The 20137-nt window shown below is 35.6% G+C and overlaps 1 protein-coding gene across 4 annotated transcripts in view; it reads left to right on the top strand.

The window, feature by feature from the left end:
- Positions 1-20137, top strand: part of CTNNA2 (catenin alpha 2) — a 1066300-nt gene that overhangs the window by 126287 nt on the left and 919876 nt on the right. For all 4 annotated transcript variants that reach the window (XM_081068568.1, XM_081068571.1, XM_081068569.1 and 1 more), the window contains one exon: positions 6725-6831. In XM_081068568.1, the coding sequence (XP_080924694.1) occupies positions 6730-6831 (102 nt within the window). In that variant the 5' untranslated portion in view covers positions 6725-6729. The remainder of the gene's footprint in view (positions 1-6724; positions 6832-20137) is intronic.

Genomic DNA, 20137 nt, shown 5'->3' with positions numbered 1-20137 from the left:
GCATAATCAAGCATTTACAAAGGAACTGACACCCTATTGTATTTTACAGATGACAGAAAAGACGTAAAATCTTGATGTGCGTCCTAATGAGTTTACAATCTAGTGAGTTGTGTAAAAACTCATGTCAATTTCTTAATAATGAGCCAGTTAAGAGTACAGTAAGATCTTCTGTTACTGACTGTAAATCCCGTAGTAACTTAGGGGTTATGGAGAAGACAGTGTGAAAATGTCAGTAGTGGGTCTTGGAGGGGAAAACGGGAGGTGTTCCTCCTGGTGGAGACTTTGGGAGGTGGCCTGAACCATGTGTTATAATGTGGTCCAAACCTTATCCAAGTAGAAGACTTAGGTTATAGCAATAAGATTCAATAGACCCTGGTCAGAATGTAGAGTGCCGGTCTTGTTACTAAGGGGACCTGGGACTTGTTGGAGGAGAGAGGAAGCAGTTGTTTTGGCCTCCAGAAAAAGAATGTTTCAGATCAGTAGTTGGGACTGAATTATACTAAAGAACTAAATAAAGATAAGAACAGTCATTTGGTGGTTATTTTGCTGTAATCTGAATATGAAATACTGAGATTCTGTTGAAGATTAGAATTATATAATAATTTTCTGTGGCATTGTAATTTACAGGAGGTTAGAAGGACCCAGAATAAATTAATTGCCAAAGAAACTGTGTTCCTATTAAACAATTTGAAGTTACTTTTGGACTAGGAAGATAATTCTTCAAAACATGTTGTCTGAAATATTAACAGTTCTTATTTTCAGCTTGTGAAATCTGTTGTCCAAATCTGAATTGCAGTGTTGTTGAAGTATAATAGACAGGCAGAGCAATTTTAAGCTTTGGTCAAGTATATTTTGTTTAGAAAAACTGAGTCCTTTGTGGGACTTTGGAAACCTAACAGCGCATGTAGGGTAAGTACTGCCTACGTGGTTATCACTTATGTTCACACCCATGTGGAAAACAAGCCATAATTTAGGAGTAGATTGAGTCTGCTTATGCTCCAAAGTGAATTTAAATGATGAGGCTATGAATAAAGTGAAAAGCAAGGAAATTAATTTGACAGATAGCAGCTTTCATTTTGAATTTCAAATTACTGAGTTTCTATTAGCATTCTGCAGGAGGAGTGAATTTCTATTAAGTGAGCACATAGTTTTAAATGTTATGACTATGGTATTTTAAGTATAAAAACCCGTTTCAGGTAAGATATGGGCATGGTTATTTCTTTTTCAATCAGCAAGCTCGAGGCTATGTAGTATTAGTCCAAACTTCTTATCCTGAAAGTCTTTCTTCGTATGCTCCTTTTTTTATTTTTCACTTATTTATCTATTTTTGATGAAGTTTTGTTTATTTGGATAGAAGAAATAAGACACTCTGAAGAGGATATAATAATGTGATACTTATTTAACATATGCTTTTAAAATTTTAATTAAGGTATTCTTAATACCTTAGAAGTATAGGCATTTTATGCTTAGGTATGAAATATAGTTACGACCTTTTGAAATTATTAGAATGATATTTTGTTCAGCAATGTTTCTTTGGATATTTTATTAGAAGTATGGGTTTATCATACATAGAGGTATTGCACGTATTTTAATACTTGAGGGTAGTGTTAAACTTTGCTTTCATGGTAGCAGAGATAACCGTCCTGCCCCCTTCCTCTGCAAGTATCAAAGAACAGTTGGAAATTACACTTCACTTCAGTTTTGAATAAAAACTACTTGCATTTATGTCACCTCTCAGTTCACTGAGCCCAGGCTTTGAATGGTTGTTATGTAGAGGACAGTGATGGGCTTCCCGCTGCCTCTTTGTAGTCAAGTAGCAGGAAATGAGCTTCAATTCAGCAAAGTTACTGAGGAAAGTGAAAGTAGGATTTGCCAACAGTTAGGCTACCAGACCGGGCCTTCCTGTACTCAGGCTACCCCCAGAAAGAGTACCCTGTACCCTTCCTCCCTGCCTCCATTTACACCTGGTTTTGTTGCAGGAAAGTATATTCTGGTGAGAATCAGGGTGCTCTTTACTCTGTAGGGATGTCTGCAGGATAATCAAATGCCTCCTCTATTTTCATTTCTCAACTTCTACTCCTACCTGTGACGCCTGTGTACTTCCACATATACTCTCCTCAGCTCCAAAAAAAGTCCCTCTTGTAATAGGGAACGTGGATATTAGAGGTCTCTTCTTTTATTAACAACAGAAGATCAGAAGTATTGTATTTCACATAAAATATTTGGAGGATCTCTTTTTCTAGATCATGTAAGTTTAAGTTATTTAGGAACAGTTTCTTTGGAAACATGTATGTATGGGCTTGCTTTTACAACTGCAGCTTTTCACTCTTTCAGTATGTCCAGTCAGCATTCTAAGTTTCCCTACTAAAAGCAAGTAAAACATGTGATTAAAAAAATTAAACCATTGTGAAAAAATGTACTTGCTTTACATAGAATCCCTTTTGTGGGCAAAACAGATTGCATTACTTGTAGTGTCGATTTGAGACAATTAAGTGTTAGTGTCGATTTGAGACAATGTGTGGTGGGGGCCAAAAATATGAATTTTTCCTTCAACTTTCTAAGTTCTTCTAGTTGGACTAATAATCAAATTAACAGAGACAGATTAACAGGAGAAATGTCAAAAGTTGATTATATCAGTGCACATTCAGGGGTGCCATAATGTGACCGGAAGAGGCATTGGACAGTTGATGTTTATATGCCATTATGGACAAAGAGGAAAGGGAGCAGTAATGGGATTTTGAGAAGGGAAAGTTATGCAATTTACAGGTAGGTAAAAAGAACAGAACACATGGAACACACGTGGCAAGAAAATTCCTGTTGGGCAACCCAGAAATAATGGTTCACATGGGGATCTACTTACCAGCCCCCTCTTTGGAGCCTTCCTATCTAAAGCTAAGGTGAATATGAATGCTAGGAGTTCCTTCCTGGAACAGGCCTTTCCATCTTCATCTCTTAGGCAGAAATGGTGAGGGTCAAAGGTTCTTTCTGAATCTTTTGTTTCTTAATAACCACCTTAAAATCAATGTGCCAAAAGGCACATTTTGGGAAGACAAAACTTTGGTCCCCTTCAGTGTCATTTTATCCTTAGAAAGAGGAAAGGTTGGTATGTGACTACACATTTTAATTTGTTCTTTTGCCTTCTTATTTGAGTCAATTTTTTTTGTTCTACGCAGAGGAGTGTAAATCTGGATATCTGTTTTAAATGGGTGTTCCCTTATTCTTCATGGACATAAAGCATAGCAAAAAAAGATATGTCGATTTTGGAAAATACTGACAACACCAATAAAAACTAATATTTCCAGAAATGTTTTCTATCCACTAAGTTCTTTAAACTTAGAATAGTCATCATGATTTTCCATTTGAGGAAACAGAAGCTCAGAAAGGTTAGGTAATTTAGACAACATCATGGAGTTGATAAATTGTAGGGCTTCGATTCAAACAAAAGTGTATTTGACATCACTGTGTGTTTGTTGCTGAATAACAGATAGTGACAAAAATCTCAGTGACATGCAACAGCAAGCGTTTATTTCTTGATCCTGTGTCTTTGGTTTGCTTGGGAGTTGGTTGGCCAGACGTAACTCAGCTGGGCTTGGCTCCAGTTTCAGCTTGGATTTGGGTTCGCTTCATACTCAGATGTCTTTCTTTCTTTTTGGACCAGTGGGCTATCTGTGGCTGTTACTGCAGAAGTCAGAAGCATAAGAGGGCAAGTCTAACCAAGCAAGCACATTTCAAATGTCCTCTCACATCATATTTCCTAACATTCCATAGGCCAAAGTTCAATATCAATGAGCTGGGAAAGTATTCTCTTTTCATGGAAGTGAGGAATAGAGGAGGGAGGGACTATTTACTGAATAATAATCCAGTCTGCCTTAAAAGCCTATGTGTTTTCCTTGCTCTTCATAATTTATTATTATTGAAAGTACAAGTGAGATGACATTCTTGGTTGAGAGTCAGCCACCTTGTGTCTGTTTGTCATGGGGACCATATACCAAACTGTCATCCCTACTTCCTGGATGCAATTGCCCTATTTTTTTGATATAGAGCATGTTTGACTCTTTTTCTCTTCTCTGCCATCATTTGTCCTTATTTGCACTTTAGAGGCAAAGATCATCAATAGGTGAATCTAGAAGGCTATGGTTACAATCACTAACCTGGAATGGAATCAATTTTCTTCTGTTTTTATACAATTTTAAATGGCTGAGGATGGGGAAATGTTTCTAAGACAAGGTCTAATAAATACAGCAGGAATCAATCCAGTGTGCCCAAAATAGCAGGACACAAACACTTGTAGCCACAACAGATGGCAAGAATTATACCAGCTCAAATATTGCAGCCAAAGGAGCTTCTTTCCTCTACTTCATGTTCAACAGCTGACGTGAAGATAAGCTGCACTCCTCAGAGGTAATTCAACAGGAATCTTAGCTATCAACTTTTTGCGTTTAGAGGTAGAGATTTTGCAGTGCCCCCTTCGACCTGTACTTCTGGTCTTTGTGAATTGGGGTGTGAAACCAAGTTGTAAAAAATACAATAGAGAGCGAATCCTACTTTTAGTCCAAACCGTATCAAAAACTGCATGGCTGGACAAAGTGCATTTAAAGTTCCTATGACTAGGTTTTCCCCTTCAACAGATTAATACCATATAACCTTCTTTACTTTTTGCTACTAAATTTCACCTGTGTCACAAAATGTGGCTGAAAAGATTGATCTCCAAAGGAATAAATTAAGTCAAATGATTTGCTTGGTGACTCCTATCCTTCCATCTTTAGATGTATATGGCCTCTGTGACCTTCAGGACGCAAGTTTCTGTCTAACTGCTTCCTGGCTCACAGTAGTCCGGAGGTCTTTGTTCAGTGTCTCCCATTTCTGCTTGATGCCTGCCAGATTCGTGCCTCTGAGGTGACTGCCCCGGCATTTTTGTTCCTTACCTCAGCATGTTTGCAGTGTCATTTCTTCAGTTCCGCATTGGAGCATTCATAAAAGATTTTGTGTGCCTTTCTTGACCCACCAGCTCAGATGCATAAGTGTGCCCATGGAATAATGGTCATGCCTTGCAATGCCTCACCCCACATCCTTCACTGTCATGTGCAAATCGCTTCACTACTCGTGATCCAGCTTTCCTACGGGTCTTCTGCATCACTCATTATTCCATCAGAGCTTGAAAAAGATCTCCAGGGAACGTCGCCAGAAACTCACAATCACTGTGTCAGAAATGCCAGACCAAAATTACTTAGGTAGATCTGGCTTCAGCCAGGATGAGGATATTCCGTGTATGTAGTAAGTCTCCGGCATCTGCCTCCTGCCACAGCACAGGGAGGTGTGTGGCCAGCAGCAGAACGGCGTGTATGTCACAGCTGCTATATAGCAGTTGGTAGTGTGAATGGGAAATACGTATTTTTAGGTTTTTGGAGGCTAGGCAGCGTATGAGTGCCAACTATTGTTGTTGTGAAGGAACCCAAATCTTTATCAGTCTATATGGTTGGATTGCTACCCTTAGTTTATTTAAAACATGGCATTTGGAGAGAGGTAAAATACCAGCACACTGTGTCTTTGCCTTTTTTTTTTTTTCCCCCTGAAGCAAATTCGTTGGGTCTGTTTGTAAAAGGATTAGCTGTAGCAGGGCAGTAAAGAGACATGTGCCTATTGTGATAGGCTTTCTTTGTAGTGTTAATTCTAACAGAAATAATCATCTACATTGATTTATAAGGATGAAATTGAATGGAGACATTGATTCAAAAGAAGAGAACAGCTATGAACAGTTTGATTTATGGTGGTATTAAAGCAAATGATTCAGATTCAGTTTGTACAATCTAAGGGTGCTTTCCACTGGTTAGTTGCTGAAATACGTTAAGCCCAGAGCAGTCAGTTTCTCGATGAGAAATGCTCCCCCTGATAGAATGTATAATTTATTCTCTTGAGGCCAGGACCATATTTTGTGTTTCATGTGTGGGAGGTTGCTACCTGCACATCAGTGATTCTTAGGACAGGACTGCCTTAGAATGAAATAAATAACCTTATCAAATACTAATGTTATGGGACAGGAATATAAATGCAGTGAGTGATCTGAGAGCAAGTAAATAGCAACAAGCTAATTTTTAGACCCACTGCCACTCAGTTTGCAAGATCGCTTTCCTATTGAAGAGAATGAAACTCAGCTGCCACACGGAGTATAATTCCGTTAGTGGTCGTCCAATGTGAAGAAAACAAAGTAGCCTTTCGTTCTGACATCTAGTGATCCTAATGGGTTTCCAGTGCTTCCTGAAGGTCTTTGTGGGTCTCCTCAGAGTGACTTCAGTATCGTTTCCTCAGTTCTCCCATAGCCTTCTCTGTACTCCTTGATTATAACACGGGTCACACTGAGGCATAGTTATTACCTGCTTTGGTTGTCTCTACCTTGAAACCCAAACTACTCCAATAAAAGGTCCAAGTCTTTTCCAGCAGATAGAGATGCATGTGTGTGCTAAAGACTGAGTGTGTGGTGTCATTCGTGTTCCAAGGGTTTGTCTAATGTATTCAGATGCCTTCTGGAACCCTTAGCTTCTAATCTGATTCCAACATCAGCACAGTTCTGGTTCTGATTTCCCCATCTCTAACTTGACATCTTTGAAACAGACACATAATCTTCAAGTAGGTTCTAAATTTTGGTGACTTACTCAATTTTGAACCCCCAAGGTCACAGATTATTTTAGTGATCATTATTTCTAACAGACAATGTGTGTTTCCATAGGGAGCATGACTTCGGCAACTTCACCTATCATTTTAAAATGGGACCCCAAAAGTTTGGAAATCCGGACACTAACAGTGGAGAGGCTTCTGGAGCCACTTGTTACACAGGTAAGGGATGTGTCGACACACTTTGTCACGTGTGTATGTTCCTGTTGTGATGTGTATATGTTCCTATTGTGACATTTGTACATTCTTGTCATGACTTTCCATAGGACTTAGAAATGCTTAAGAGTGAATAAATCATGCTGTGATGCTGATTAATTAATGTACATTACTGCTTGAACTGTGGACAATTTTATTGCCCAATGAGTTTTCAAGTGGCTTTTAAAAAATTCTTCATATGATTTTTGAAATTAAGTTGATGAGATAATTACAGAGGGGGCCTTGCTGAAGGGGGCTCTCATTTGCCGCAATGAATTCAAAATAGAAATAAACCATTCCTAGTGTACTTTCAGATGCTAATGCACAGTTCCAAAGAGCTGTATTGAATATTGAAGAGCAAAGATTATTTATTGAATTACTTTTTATTTAGTTCACAGGGAGAATTCATCATGTTGAAATGATGAAATGTTTCATTTTTGTGTTGTCACGTTTCCAAAAGATGACTGTCAACAGAAAAAAATATTCTCAGGATTTTTAAAAGTTAATTTTAGTGTCTTGTGAAGCATATTATTTGCTACATTAACTTTGAAATTCATGAAATATGAAAATTCAAGATTTTTATGGTATATTTGTAGAAATGCTAAATGAAGTAGAGATGCTTCATATTGGTTTCCTATACGTGCTATAAGAAAGTACCATAAATTTAGTGGCTTAAAGCTTCACAAATTTACGTTCTTCTGGTTCTGGAGGTCAGAAGTCTTAACATCAAGATATTGGCAGAGCTGCATTTCTTCTGGAGGCTCCAGCAGAAAATCTCCTTGTCTTTTCTAGCTTTTAGAGCCCATGGGCCTTCTCTGGCGCCTCTTCCATATTACAAGCCAGCAATGTAGCAAGTTCCAATACTTCTCTGATTCTGACCTCTGCTTCTGTCCTCATATTTCCTCCTGCTTCCGTTTTATGAGGACCCTCATAATTACATTGGACTCAGATACTCCAGAATAATCTCAAGATCCTTAACCAAATCTCATCTGAAAAGTCTATTTTGCCATTTAAGATAACATAGTCACAGTTTCCAGGGGTTAAGTCATGGACATCCTTGGGGTCATTATTCAGTTTACCATAGTCTGTCCTCTATCCAACCCCCTACATTCACATCCTTTCTACATGCAAAACATATTCACCACATCCCCAAAAGTCTAAATCCACTATAGCATCATCTCAAGTCCAAAATCTCATCCAAATACTATCAGTTTAAAAGATCCAATCTCATCTAAATCATCTAAATTAGGTATGGTTATAATCCACACTCCAGCAAAATTCCTCTGTATCTGTGTACCTGTGAATCTAGAAAGCAAATTATATACTCTGAAAATGCATTGGTGGAACAGGCATAAGATAATAGGTGTAGACATTCCCATTTAAAAACAGAGAAGGTGGAAGAAGAAAAAAAGGGTTACTAGTCTTAAGAAATTTAGAAATCCAGCTGGGCAAACTCCATTAGATTTCAAAGCCTGAGGATAATTCTCTGTGGCTCGAGGCTCTGCCCTCTGGGCCTGGTTCTTCATCCTAAGAATTGTATATATATATATATATATATACATATCCCCCCTCCCCCAGAAAGATAAGCATCTATGTTTACCTCAGTCTTTTTATCAGCCCATTTCCTGTCTGTAGAATGTTGAGAGAACAGTAGCCTTTTTGAATTTTATTCTTGCTGTGCCTCTTCCAGTCCAAACTGGCAGTGTTCCTATCTACTGATACAACATTCTTAAAAAAACAACAACAAAAAACTAGTGGTTCTCCCCTCTATGTCCCTGGGACTCGAAAACAGGCTAGAAAACAGGCAGTTTCACAGAACTTTTCTGGATAATCGCAACTACTTTGTTCGCGACTGCTGAAATGACAGAGGGGATCCATGAATCACATTTCTAATCTCTTCAAAGAACTTTCTGTATGACAAAATATTCTTTTTTTATTAGTTTCAAGTGTACAAAGCAACATAATAGACATTTTCACCCCTCCCTAAGTGATAGAGCCCCTCCCCCAAGCTACTACCCCTCTGACATCTTGTTGCAATTCCATCAGTTATCTTCCTTATGCTATACTCCACCTCCCGTGACTATACATATATTCTTGTAGTTGACATACAGTATTATTCTACTTCAGCTTCAGTTGTACAGAGCATTGGTCATGCCTCTACACAGTCTATGAAGTGATCCCCTTGATAAGTATGACAAAATATTCTGAGCCTTTACACTCAAATTCGCTTACTCTAGGAAAGAGATTGCTTTCCTAAAAGTGAATCTTCTAAATTTTAGAGCCTTTTGCAATCTGCATAGGCTGAGAATTGTCCCAATCATCAATTCCCGGTTCCTTTTAACTTACCAATTCTTTGTTCCATTTATAGACATAAATTTTATTATGAGCAGGAAGAAGAAACTAGGCTATTCCTTCAACACTTTGCTTGGAAATCTCCTCAGCTAAATATCCAAGTTCATCACATACATTTCTGATTTCAACATAATTGTAGGAAACAATTTAGCTAAGCTTTCTGCCAATGTATAGTAAAGATTTCCTTTCCTCCAATTTCCCATACTGTCATACCTCGTTTTATTGTACTTTCCAGATATTGTTTTTTACAAATTGAAGGTAAGATCCTCCATCAGCAAGATTATGATTCTCTGAAGGCTCAGATGATGGTTAGCATTTTTTAGCAATAAAGTATTTTTTAATTAAGGTTTGTATATTGTGTTTATAGACATAATACTATTACACACTTAATAGACTACAGTATAGTGTAAACATAACTTTTATATGCTCTGGGAAATCAAAACCTTTGTTTGCCTCGTTTTATTACAATATTCACTTTATTGTGATTTTCACTTTATTGAGATATTCACTTTATTGCTGCGGTCTGGAACTGAACCCGTGGTATCTCCAAGTATGACTATAACATGTTCCTCATTTCCTTCTGAGCCCTCACCAGCATCTCCTTTTACATTCATATATCTACTAACAGTCCATTTATAATGACTGAGATATTCTCTAAGACAATATAGTCTTTTTCTACCATATTCCTCACAAGCAGGGCATTTAACTTCCATATTTTCACTAACGTTCTACTCAAGGCAATCCAGGATTTATCTGTCATGATTCTCAAAATCTTTCCAACCTCTGCCCATTATCAATTCCAAAGCCACTGCCACATTTCAGGGATATGTTACAGCAGCATCTTGCTTCCCAGAACCAAAATCTGTATTTTCCACTTGCTAATATATAATAACAAATTACCACGATTTTAGAGCTTACAACAACACAAATTTATTATCACATAGTTATAGGGATCAGAAGTTCTAAAACCAAGACATTGGTAGGATTGTGTTCTTTAAGGAGGAAGTTCCTTATCTTTTTCAGCATCTGGAGTACACCTCTATTCCTTGTTATGGTGCTTTCCTCCATCTTTACAGCCAGTGGCATAGCACCTTCAGTCTCTCTGACTTCAGCTTCTACCATCACATCTCCTCTCTGACTCTAACCCTCCTACCTCTTCTCCCCCTTGTGAGAACCCTTTTGATTACTTTGGAGCCACCCAGATATTCTATAAGAATCTCTTCATCTTGAGACCTTTAACCTAATTCACATCTGCAAAATTCCTTTTGCCTAAATTTAAGGTAACATATTCACAAGTTCTAAGGATCAAAAAGTGGACATCTTTGTATATAATTGTTGAAACATTTCATTAGATTTATGCACATTTTTCAATTGATTATGATTCTTGTTAGCTCTGTACATTTTTCTTAAACAGCTAATACTAATAGGCTCTTAGATTTGGGACTGTGCCGGCTACTCAGATTGTGTAATCTGATGCATGAATTGTTTGTTACTGGTCTTCAGTAAGCACAGAAATTGGGAGTTAGTGCTTTGAAAATTTTATGACAATATTGCAAAATAATTTCTAGTCTGTTGAATCTGATAATAAAATTGGGACTTGTAATTTTATATCTTTTTGCAACTTTAAGTTATTCTGTTGTGTTTTACAAAAGTTTTGGTTTGTGGGCTATTAGAATAACAGAAATATGACCTTTCATTATTGATAGTTTGAGAAAGACTGGTTTAGGAGATATTTTGGAGTCTGAATCATGTGGTCTGAAATGTAGTTCTGTCAGTCCAGTTGAAAGAAGACCATCTTTTCTTCACCTTGGGATTTTCACTGCACATTGCATATCGGTGTGTTTCGTCCTTATCATACAGATTATGAAACAGAATAATTAAAACATAGTGCCTGTTTTAAAGTAAATGTTGAGTACATGTAGTTTCCATTCTTCACTTTTGTGATGGCTGTGTATTAAGGTTCATACTAGTATAAACCAATACTGTAGAAGTCACTGAGATGGATATGAGTGAATTCAGCATGGGCAAGCACGATGTTACACATTAACTTTACTTCTTAAAATTTTCCCATATTTATACTTTGCTTTTTTACTTGGCTTATCTAAAGAATGACATATCTAATATTACAGTTTTAAAATATTGTCTTTTCCTCTTTTCCATAAATATTTCATTCTATTTATCTACACTTCTGTCAGATGAAGACAATGCATTAAAAATGTTTATTAAAATTATGGACAGTAAACTAATTCATATTTGTTTGCTTAACACAGTAGAATGCTTAAAATTTTTGTTGGCTTTCACATAGAGACCCAGCACTGTAACTGGCCTTAACATCTCTCCAATACCTCCTGCCATCTAAATGGTTTATGATTCTTCCTGGTGTACCTACCTTGATTAAAAGAAAAAAAAATGATTCTCTCAAAAATGTGATTTTTTAAAGATAGGCTGTTTCCCTGTAATATTATGGGTGTGCTATCAAGACTAAACATTTCCTCCCCTGAAATGAAACCTTAATAATAGGACTGATGTCATGAACCTTGGAGGACATACGATAAGAAGGGAGAAAAAAGAAAATGTTAGCTGTAAACTCCATACTCATTAAAGTAGAGATTGTGTAGGCACAGACTTTGGAGTCAGGGAGGCTTGCTTGTCAGTGCAGTATTCACACTGATACCTTGAATAGTCTCTCCTTAAAGGTAAATTATAGATTATAATTTTTACCTCAAGGGATTACTGAAGGGATACAGGAGATGGTGCATTAAAGTGATTAGGGAAGTGTTTCACACTATTTTCATAATAACGTAGTTTTGCTCTTAATGCTATGTTCTTTACTACTTGATAATAATCACTTTTCAGTTATTAGAAAATAGATGTCATGTATAAAAGAGAAATTCACTGGGTATTTTCTTGAGAATAACAATGTATACTTAGAAAAAGAATGAATTGCATTTCATCAAAGATAACTAAAGCAGGAACCTCTGAAGTTATTGGAAATTCAGCTTTCACCATTTTAGTAAGCTAATGAAGTTCAGGTTATTACAAGAAAACAGAATGGAAATTGCTGGAATTTTCTTCCTTATTTCCTTACTGAAAGATCAATCTGCAACTTAAACAATACTAAGCATCTGATAAAAGAATTCCACTGATGCTTAATGAACTGTTCTAAATTGGTCTGATGGGGAAGGAATCTCCTAAGCAGTGGAGCTCTCTTTAATAATTTCTAATATTATTTAGAGTAATGTCCATGGGGCCCTATTAGATTAGGCTTTAGTGACTTCTGTAGTTAGGACTTTTTAAATTTTACTCAAAAAGTTACTAATTATCTCTAATTCTAAATAATTAGAACTTCATATACATAAAAATAGTTTTAAAATTTTTCAATTCAAATTTATACTTAAAAAATCTTGATTTCTTTCCCCTTTCGATAGTATTCCTTAAAAAATAAGTCACCTTCGTGTGATGCACAGCAACAGTTAAATCTATTAGTGCATTCCAAATCAGGGAATTAGGAGTTTTAGATTTAAAATCAGGGGAGTCAGAGCTGAAAATGATTCCAGACGTAAGTAACCTGTGAGAATTAAGCCAGTGTGTGTCTTTTTACGTTATACCATGTACTTTCTCACACAATTTCCAAAACTGGGTATTTTATTTATGAATTTACCAAAGGAATCAAAGTATACAAGTAAGTCTCATCATAAACTTTTTTCATCTATTCAGACAATATCATTTTTGAGAACTACTTTAATTCTTGGTTTATTTGTGAGCTTCAAAGATTACTATATTTGGATGATTTCCATGGTGACACTATAATATTACAAAAAGTTTGTGCATTTTTCTCAAAGGATTAAAATTGTATGAAAAGTAAAGGATATGCTAAAAGCAAATGATGTAAACTCCATTGTTTATTTCTTTCACCAATTTCATGTATTGCATGGTTAACCTGTTTTCAAGTATCTTTTCCACGTTTATTGTTTAATTATTTGTTTACTTATTTGTATGCGAAGTCCCATTTTAATTTTTGGATAATATTTTTCTTGTCTGGAAAAATGTTTCAGTTTATCTGTCTTTAATAAAAGTTTTTGTGGGTGAATGAACTTCCTAAAATCCATAACTTTATTTGAAACCACTTTATTGTGACCACTGCATCTTTCATTGTTAAAGAAAAGAATAACATATATTAAAAACAGAATCTAAGTGCAAGTAATAAGGTTATGATTTAAGGATTCATTTTTAATATACATATTATTTTACATACGAACTTCATAGTATTTCAATTAAATATTAATATATTAACATTGCTAATACATAATATGTATTATTCAATTGAATGGTAGATAATACATAATATGTAATTATTCAGTTAAATATGAATATATTATTACTACTAATATATTGATATTTAATTGACATACTATAAAGTATTTCATTATTTTAAAAATATGGTTTCATCTTCTAATATTAACACTTCTTAAGTTGCTATTTATTTTTTACAATAGATACATATAACATGTCTACGTATCTATGTATAATAGATATGTAAAGTAGCTATTATGTTGTTGAAAGTACTTCTTTCAATTGAGATCATATGGTAGATTTTTTGGCAGTTACTGTGTTCACCACTTCTGAAATAGGAGTTTAATTGACTAGTATGTAGTCTGGAGTTAGATTAATTTCTCTTCTGGGATTATGTTCAAAATTTTGATGTTTGCCACCAGATGGTAGTGATACTCTTTTTGTTATAAGACCAGCTGTGTTGGCCACGTTTTGAAATTTGAGTAATGTATGGAGTCTTTTTAAACAAAAAAGTAAAAACCAAACCAAACAAAAATCCTCGTGTGAACTTAAAGTAGTATAAACGTGGAATTAGATATTCACATCTCTTAATTTATAAAGAAATTTAAAATAAGTATCATAAAAACCCCACAAAAACAAATTATTGAAATTAACATTAATTTGATTGATAATGTTACTTTGCTAAAATTAAATCATTGCATATGATGTAAATGTGGCAGTGATTGCTTCATCTTGGGGTCTTTGTGTTTGGAAAACACTCACCATGATGGCCATGTGTTGAGTAAATTCTACCAACTAGGCAAATCACAACCATTGTGTGTTCTGGTCAGTTCACCTTTGTTTAACATAAGTATACTCACAGTTAGTAGGCAGGGTCTGCCTTTGTTCTTTTTTTCATTAGTTTAGAACAACAAAAGTCAAGTAGAAAGCATTATTATTGTTTTAGAATACAAGCTAGCTGTATTAACAATGACACAACTAACTTATCTTTAATCAAAATATTTACTTTCAATAATTTCTAGTTTAAACATGGTGATTATTTTATATATACTAATAAAACAAATTCCAGTTAGTAGAAGATAAAAGAGAAGTCTTAGGTACTATGAAATCAGTGCTGTAGATACTACCTCAATTTATTAATTTCTTGCTGATACTGAAAAAGGGTGGGTTCGGGAGTTTCCGCCATGTTTCCATGTTTTACTAAGGCCCAGCTTGCCAATCCTGGTTTCTTTATTTACATGTAATGCTTTGGGACTTGCCTGTAGGGTTGGGTCCCAGCTGCCTTACTATATTTTCCAAATTCTTTTCATTAGTATCTTATCTTTCCTTTGAACAGTCCTCTGATCTTAGTTGGAGCTCTTCTCCAGTAGAGTGGAACCAACTACAGATAATTTAGAGCCTTTAAAGAGAAAAGGGGAAAGGTCCTAGTGTTTCTTGAGTAGTTACTTATATGCCTGATGACATCCTAAGTATTTCCAGGAATTTTCATTACTTCTTGCAACGGCCTGGTAAAATCAGTGTCATTTTTTCCATTTTACAGATGCAAAAAGAGAGACTTAGATCACATAATAACAGGCCTAAGGTGAATTAAAGTAGTAGGTCTGCAGCTCTTAAGGGAAACATGGGTAGAGATTACTGAAATGGTCTGTTACTAGTATATCAGCCACAGAGAATGTGTAGGAAATGGGAAGAGAGTAAAGGACTAAATTGAAGGTGTGAGAAAGGGCGAACTCTCAACATTAAAACAGAGGAAAAGGAGTAAACAGAGGAGAACCAAGTATTTTTACAGTAAGGATTTAGTACCTTGTCTTGTTTGCATCACCTAATTGTTAGCCATATCAGCTACTTAATGGCTTGCAAACATGACCTACACAAATTCATTAACATTCAAATGAATGAGTTAAAATAAAAATCTATTTTCTCTATTAGATTGCTAATGCATGTGAATACCCAAATTTAGCAACTCTTTTATTCTGTTTGGCAGTAAACTCAAGCCTTAAATGTATTTTTCCTCTTGTACTTTCTGTCTCAGTGGATACTTAGCAACTTTTTTTAAATAGGAAAAATGGAAATTAAAACTAAATTTAAAAATCAAAGTAATGCCAAGAAGAGTATTGAGTTTTTATTTGCTTGAACCAAGACAATTAACAAAATCTTATGTAGTTTAATTCAAAAATTTCAAGGGAGGAATCGTAGGAGGTTTACTCATAATAACTATTTTGGAAATTATAGAAAGTTTATCTGAGCTGGTGACCAAAAAAATCCGTCATATCAAACATGAGAATGCCTAGGAAGTGACAGAATTGCATTTGCTCAGGAAGCCCTCAACTAACAAACTAATTAAAGCTTGTCAAAGATCTGAGATAAAGGATTGGGGCATGTCAACAAACCTGCTTTTCTGTTTCTTGTCATCCTGTTGAAAGTTAAAAAGGTATGCTTTGTTTTAACACAATTAAGAAGGAATTCCAGGAAAAGTAGCACAAAATCTAACCAGTTACTTTTCTTTCCTTCTGATGTAATTCTCAGTCCTTCTGTAACACAGATATCTTGACTTTAAGGCTGTGCCTACTCAGTCTTTGCTTTATTTTGTTTTTCTACCTCAGCCTTAAGTGTTCCTGTTTTTCAGGGCTTGGTCTTGAGACATCTCCTTTCTTCTGCATTTTCTCCCCAGGTGATTCTACCTGTCTCTATGGCCTTAGATATTATCAACATGCTGACAATACTCAGATTTGTATCTTCAGACCACACCTGCTCACTGAGTCCTAGTCTCAGATCCAAGAATTCTCCTTGGTTTCTCTATTCTCAGATCTGCCCTTCATACTCCATGCAAATCTCTTTTCCGTGCTCTCTCACTCTTCATTGAGGCAACACTCTAAGCTAAGCAGAACTAAGATACAGTTTTTGGAGGAACTCAATTGTAATTATTTATTAGGTTATACTACCTTTTAAAAGTATAGTTTAAAAATTAATGGGCTTCGGAGAATGTCATTTCTACTGATCAATTATTTTTACAAGTCATTTTGTGCTTTATCATCCCGAGTATGGATAATTGTTGTCATGTTATTATCTGGGCTAGGGAATTGAAAGGGAGAATAGAAAATATGATTGATTTTTTAAAGATCTCCTGCAGCATGTTATTTAAATTTAAAAATGAAAAAGATGTATAAATTGCTTGAATATGATGTTATTACAAAATATAGCTATTATTGTAAATGTACTATGGAGCCCTGTGGTAATGACTGAGATGGTAATTTTATTCCAAACTACAGTTTTCAATGGCTTATTTAACACAAACTCCCAATTACACTGTTGACTGAAACTTTTCAAGCTTGTTTTCATCCCCAAGGGGACTTTTTTAAAGAGATGAGAAAAGAATCTCTTTAGCTGACTTATTGAAGCATGGCAAAAAGAATTTTCACCCAACTATTAAAAATTTCAGAATATTTTGGTAGCTTCTATATTTTTAAATCGTTTCTAGACTTTATTCTTCACAGGAGCTTGTTTCCCAGAAAGCACAGGCACTGTATTTTAATAAAGTATTCAAAAATTTAAAATAGCTAAACATTATTGAAACTTGAAATTTCAATGGTGCAAAATATTTTCTTATTCAGTGTGGCTTCTATCAGACCAATTTTGTAAACAGATACTAAAAGGATGCTGGTTTTAATTTATTTTCTTTTACAAACTGTTCTCTGTTAATAGATAAAGTGAGTTTGTTAATAGCAGAACTAGGAACTGATTTTGACTTGGGACTGTTCTTGGTATTCTCATTTGCATTTTTTGTCTTCATTTTTCATTATCAGTTTTTCACTACTCTTTCAGATACCCATTAGCCATGAGCACATGGTTATTGTTCTTTGTGTGGCTCCCAGGAATTGTCATCACTATTCAGAAAGTCATTTATGATTAACTACACACATAAGAATGATACTTGATACCTGCTGATACAGGAGATTTTCAGATGTTACTTCAAAATTCCTTATATTAAGACTGAGCTGGGTAGCAAGGTGGCTGATATGTATATGCTAAAATCTGGCTGAAGAGGAAATAACTGCAGGAGTAAGGAATGCTAGATAATGGTATAAGAAAAGTTTTAGTTAGTGGAGCATGTCTCTAAAATGACTCTAGCGTGATCTGAATGTTTGGTAGATTCCAGGGAACTGTTTACACATCTGTTTCTTCTCTCTGTGCTCAGAACTTGACTACTTTCCAACTAGCCTCATTGGGCAGGTAGTTAGGTGCTGACATGGGATGTGACTGGGAAAGATATATCCATTTCCAGGACTGGCTCAGCGAAGCCACTCACTTGTCCCCTTGGCTTTTCTCCTTTCCAAGACTTGATGGAAATGGGTACAGTGATGATAGAAATCACATGTGGAAGCTGATAGAGCCAGAAGATGGAAGGATCCTGGAATCCTGAATCACCACGTGGAGTACCCACTCCAAACAGTGGGCCTATGCATAAAACAGGAAGGGACACTCATTTTTGACCTTGTCCAAAACTTTATTGTATTAAGCCACGAAAATTTGGAGTATAGTTGTTATAGCAGCTAGCATGAGATCTCCTAACTTCTTCAGCACTCTAATGTAGACCAGAATAATGCTGTCTTCTTTAATGTAAAAATTTATTTCATTTTATGTAAAAGTCCTAAGTGGACCGCTTGATTACCGCAATTCACAAGATAGCAAAGGGATTCAGGAATTTCTTATGTTGCTTAAACATCTTGCCATCCATTTTTCCATGGTATGCTCTTTGTGGTTTCATATCACTCAACTCTACCATATCCATCTCTCATCTACTCAAAGAGAAACAAAATATATAAGTATTCTCCTGTCTTGCAAAGGTAAGATCTGGATATTGTGTATATCCCTTCCACTCACATTATATTGGCGAGACTATAGTCACAGAGTTACACCGAGCTGTATGAAAGGCATAAACTTGATTGGTCTGTTATTACAAGAAGGAAGGGTGGAATAGATATTGTGGTACTACTAGGAATGCCTGTTGCACATTTTTTTGATGGTAACCTCTGGTGCATATCTGAAGACCTCACCACATGTGGACCAATGGAACTGAGCTTTTCTACTTTGTCCCGGAATGGACAAAGGTACATTTTATCAGTTAGCAGTACTTTGTCACCCACCTTTACTTCATGACTGTTCAGTGTAGATCTTGCTCCCATGTTGAGATTATTAGTGACCCAGTTGTAACACTCTGTTGAAAGCAAATACCACCATACAGTTTAGAAGCCTTTCTCAAAGCACATGTGGGGTGATCAGAGACATACAACCTGTGCAAACGTATTATTCTTGTGGTTTCCCTCTACAAGTTCACCTGTCTCTTGAAACCAGCTGAAGCAGTTTTGAGGTGGACTGAGGATGGAATTGTTTCTTCAGGGTACAATCTAAAGTCACACTTTTTTCTATTAAGGATATTTATTAATTTCATATAATTCATGTCCCCTGAAGAAGAGAATGCAAAATTGCAGGCTGTCAGGATGAAGCTCTTTTTGTATGTTGGCCACCTTAGATTTAAGCTTCCTAAATTTGAGTGCAAAAATGATTGTTTATTTAATTCTTTCATTCTAGAGATTTCTAAAGGATCTGAAGGTGATAAAATGATCAGTAGCTCAAGACTGGTAGAAAGGAAATACTGTGGGAACATGAAGGAGGTGGACATTTGTTATAAAATTGGATTTAGAGCAGGAAAGTGTTTTAGGTATATCTTTTCTTTATTGTTCTCTGGTGGTTTGATGAGCTTCATCTTTTAGAGGAGAACTATTATTATTTTATTGAAGGTATAATTGACATATAACATTATATTGGTTTCAGGTGTCCATGATGATTTGATATTTGTGTATTTTGTGAAATGATCACCACAGTAAGTCTAGTTAACATTCATCACCACACATAGTTATAATTTGTTTTTCTTGTGATGAAAACTTTTAAGATCTCCTCTCTTAGCAACTTTCAAATACACAATGCAGTATTATTCACTATAGTCACCATGCTGTACATTACATCCCATAACTTATTTATTTTATAACTGTAAGTTTGTATCTTTTGACCCCTTTACCCATTCACCCACCCCACCCACTGTCTCTGAAAACCACCAATCTATTCTCTCTATCTATGGGTTTGTGGGTTTTGTTTTGTTTTGTTTTTAAGATTCTACATGTAAGTGTGATTATATGGTGTTTGCCTTTCTCTAATTTATATCACTTAGCATAATACTCCGAGTGTCCATCCATGTTGCAAATGGCAAGATTTCATTCTTTATTGTGGCTTAATAATATTCCATTGTCTATACCACATCTACTTTATTCATTGATCCATTGATGGATATTTAGGTAGCTTCCATGTGTTGGCTAATGTAAAGAATGTTACAGTGAACATGGGGGCGGGGGGTTGCATATGGTTTTGAATTAGTGTTTTTAATTCCTCTGGATAAACACCTACAAGTAGAATTGCTGGATTATATGATAGTTCTATTTTGCGTTTTGTTTTTTTGGTGTTTTTTTTTTTTTTGAGGAACCTCCATACTGTTTCCCACAGTGGCTATTCTAATTTACATTCCCACTAACAGGGCAAAAGTTCTCTTTTCTCCACCCCTTGTTAATTTTTCTGT

The sequence above is a fragment of the Rhinolophus hipposideros genome (genome assembly GCF_964194185.1).
Source record: "Rhinolophus hipposideros genome assembly, chromosome: 12".
Classification (NCBI taxonomy): domain Eukaryota; kingdom Metazoa; phylum Chordata; class Mammalia; order Chiroptera; family Rhinolophidae; genus Rhinolophus; species Rhinolophus hipposideros.
This window is presented reverse-complemented; position numbering and strand designations above follow the sequence as displayed.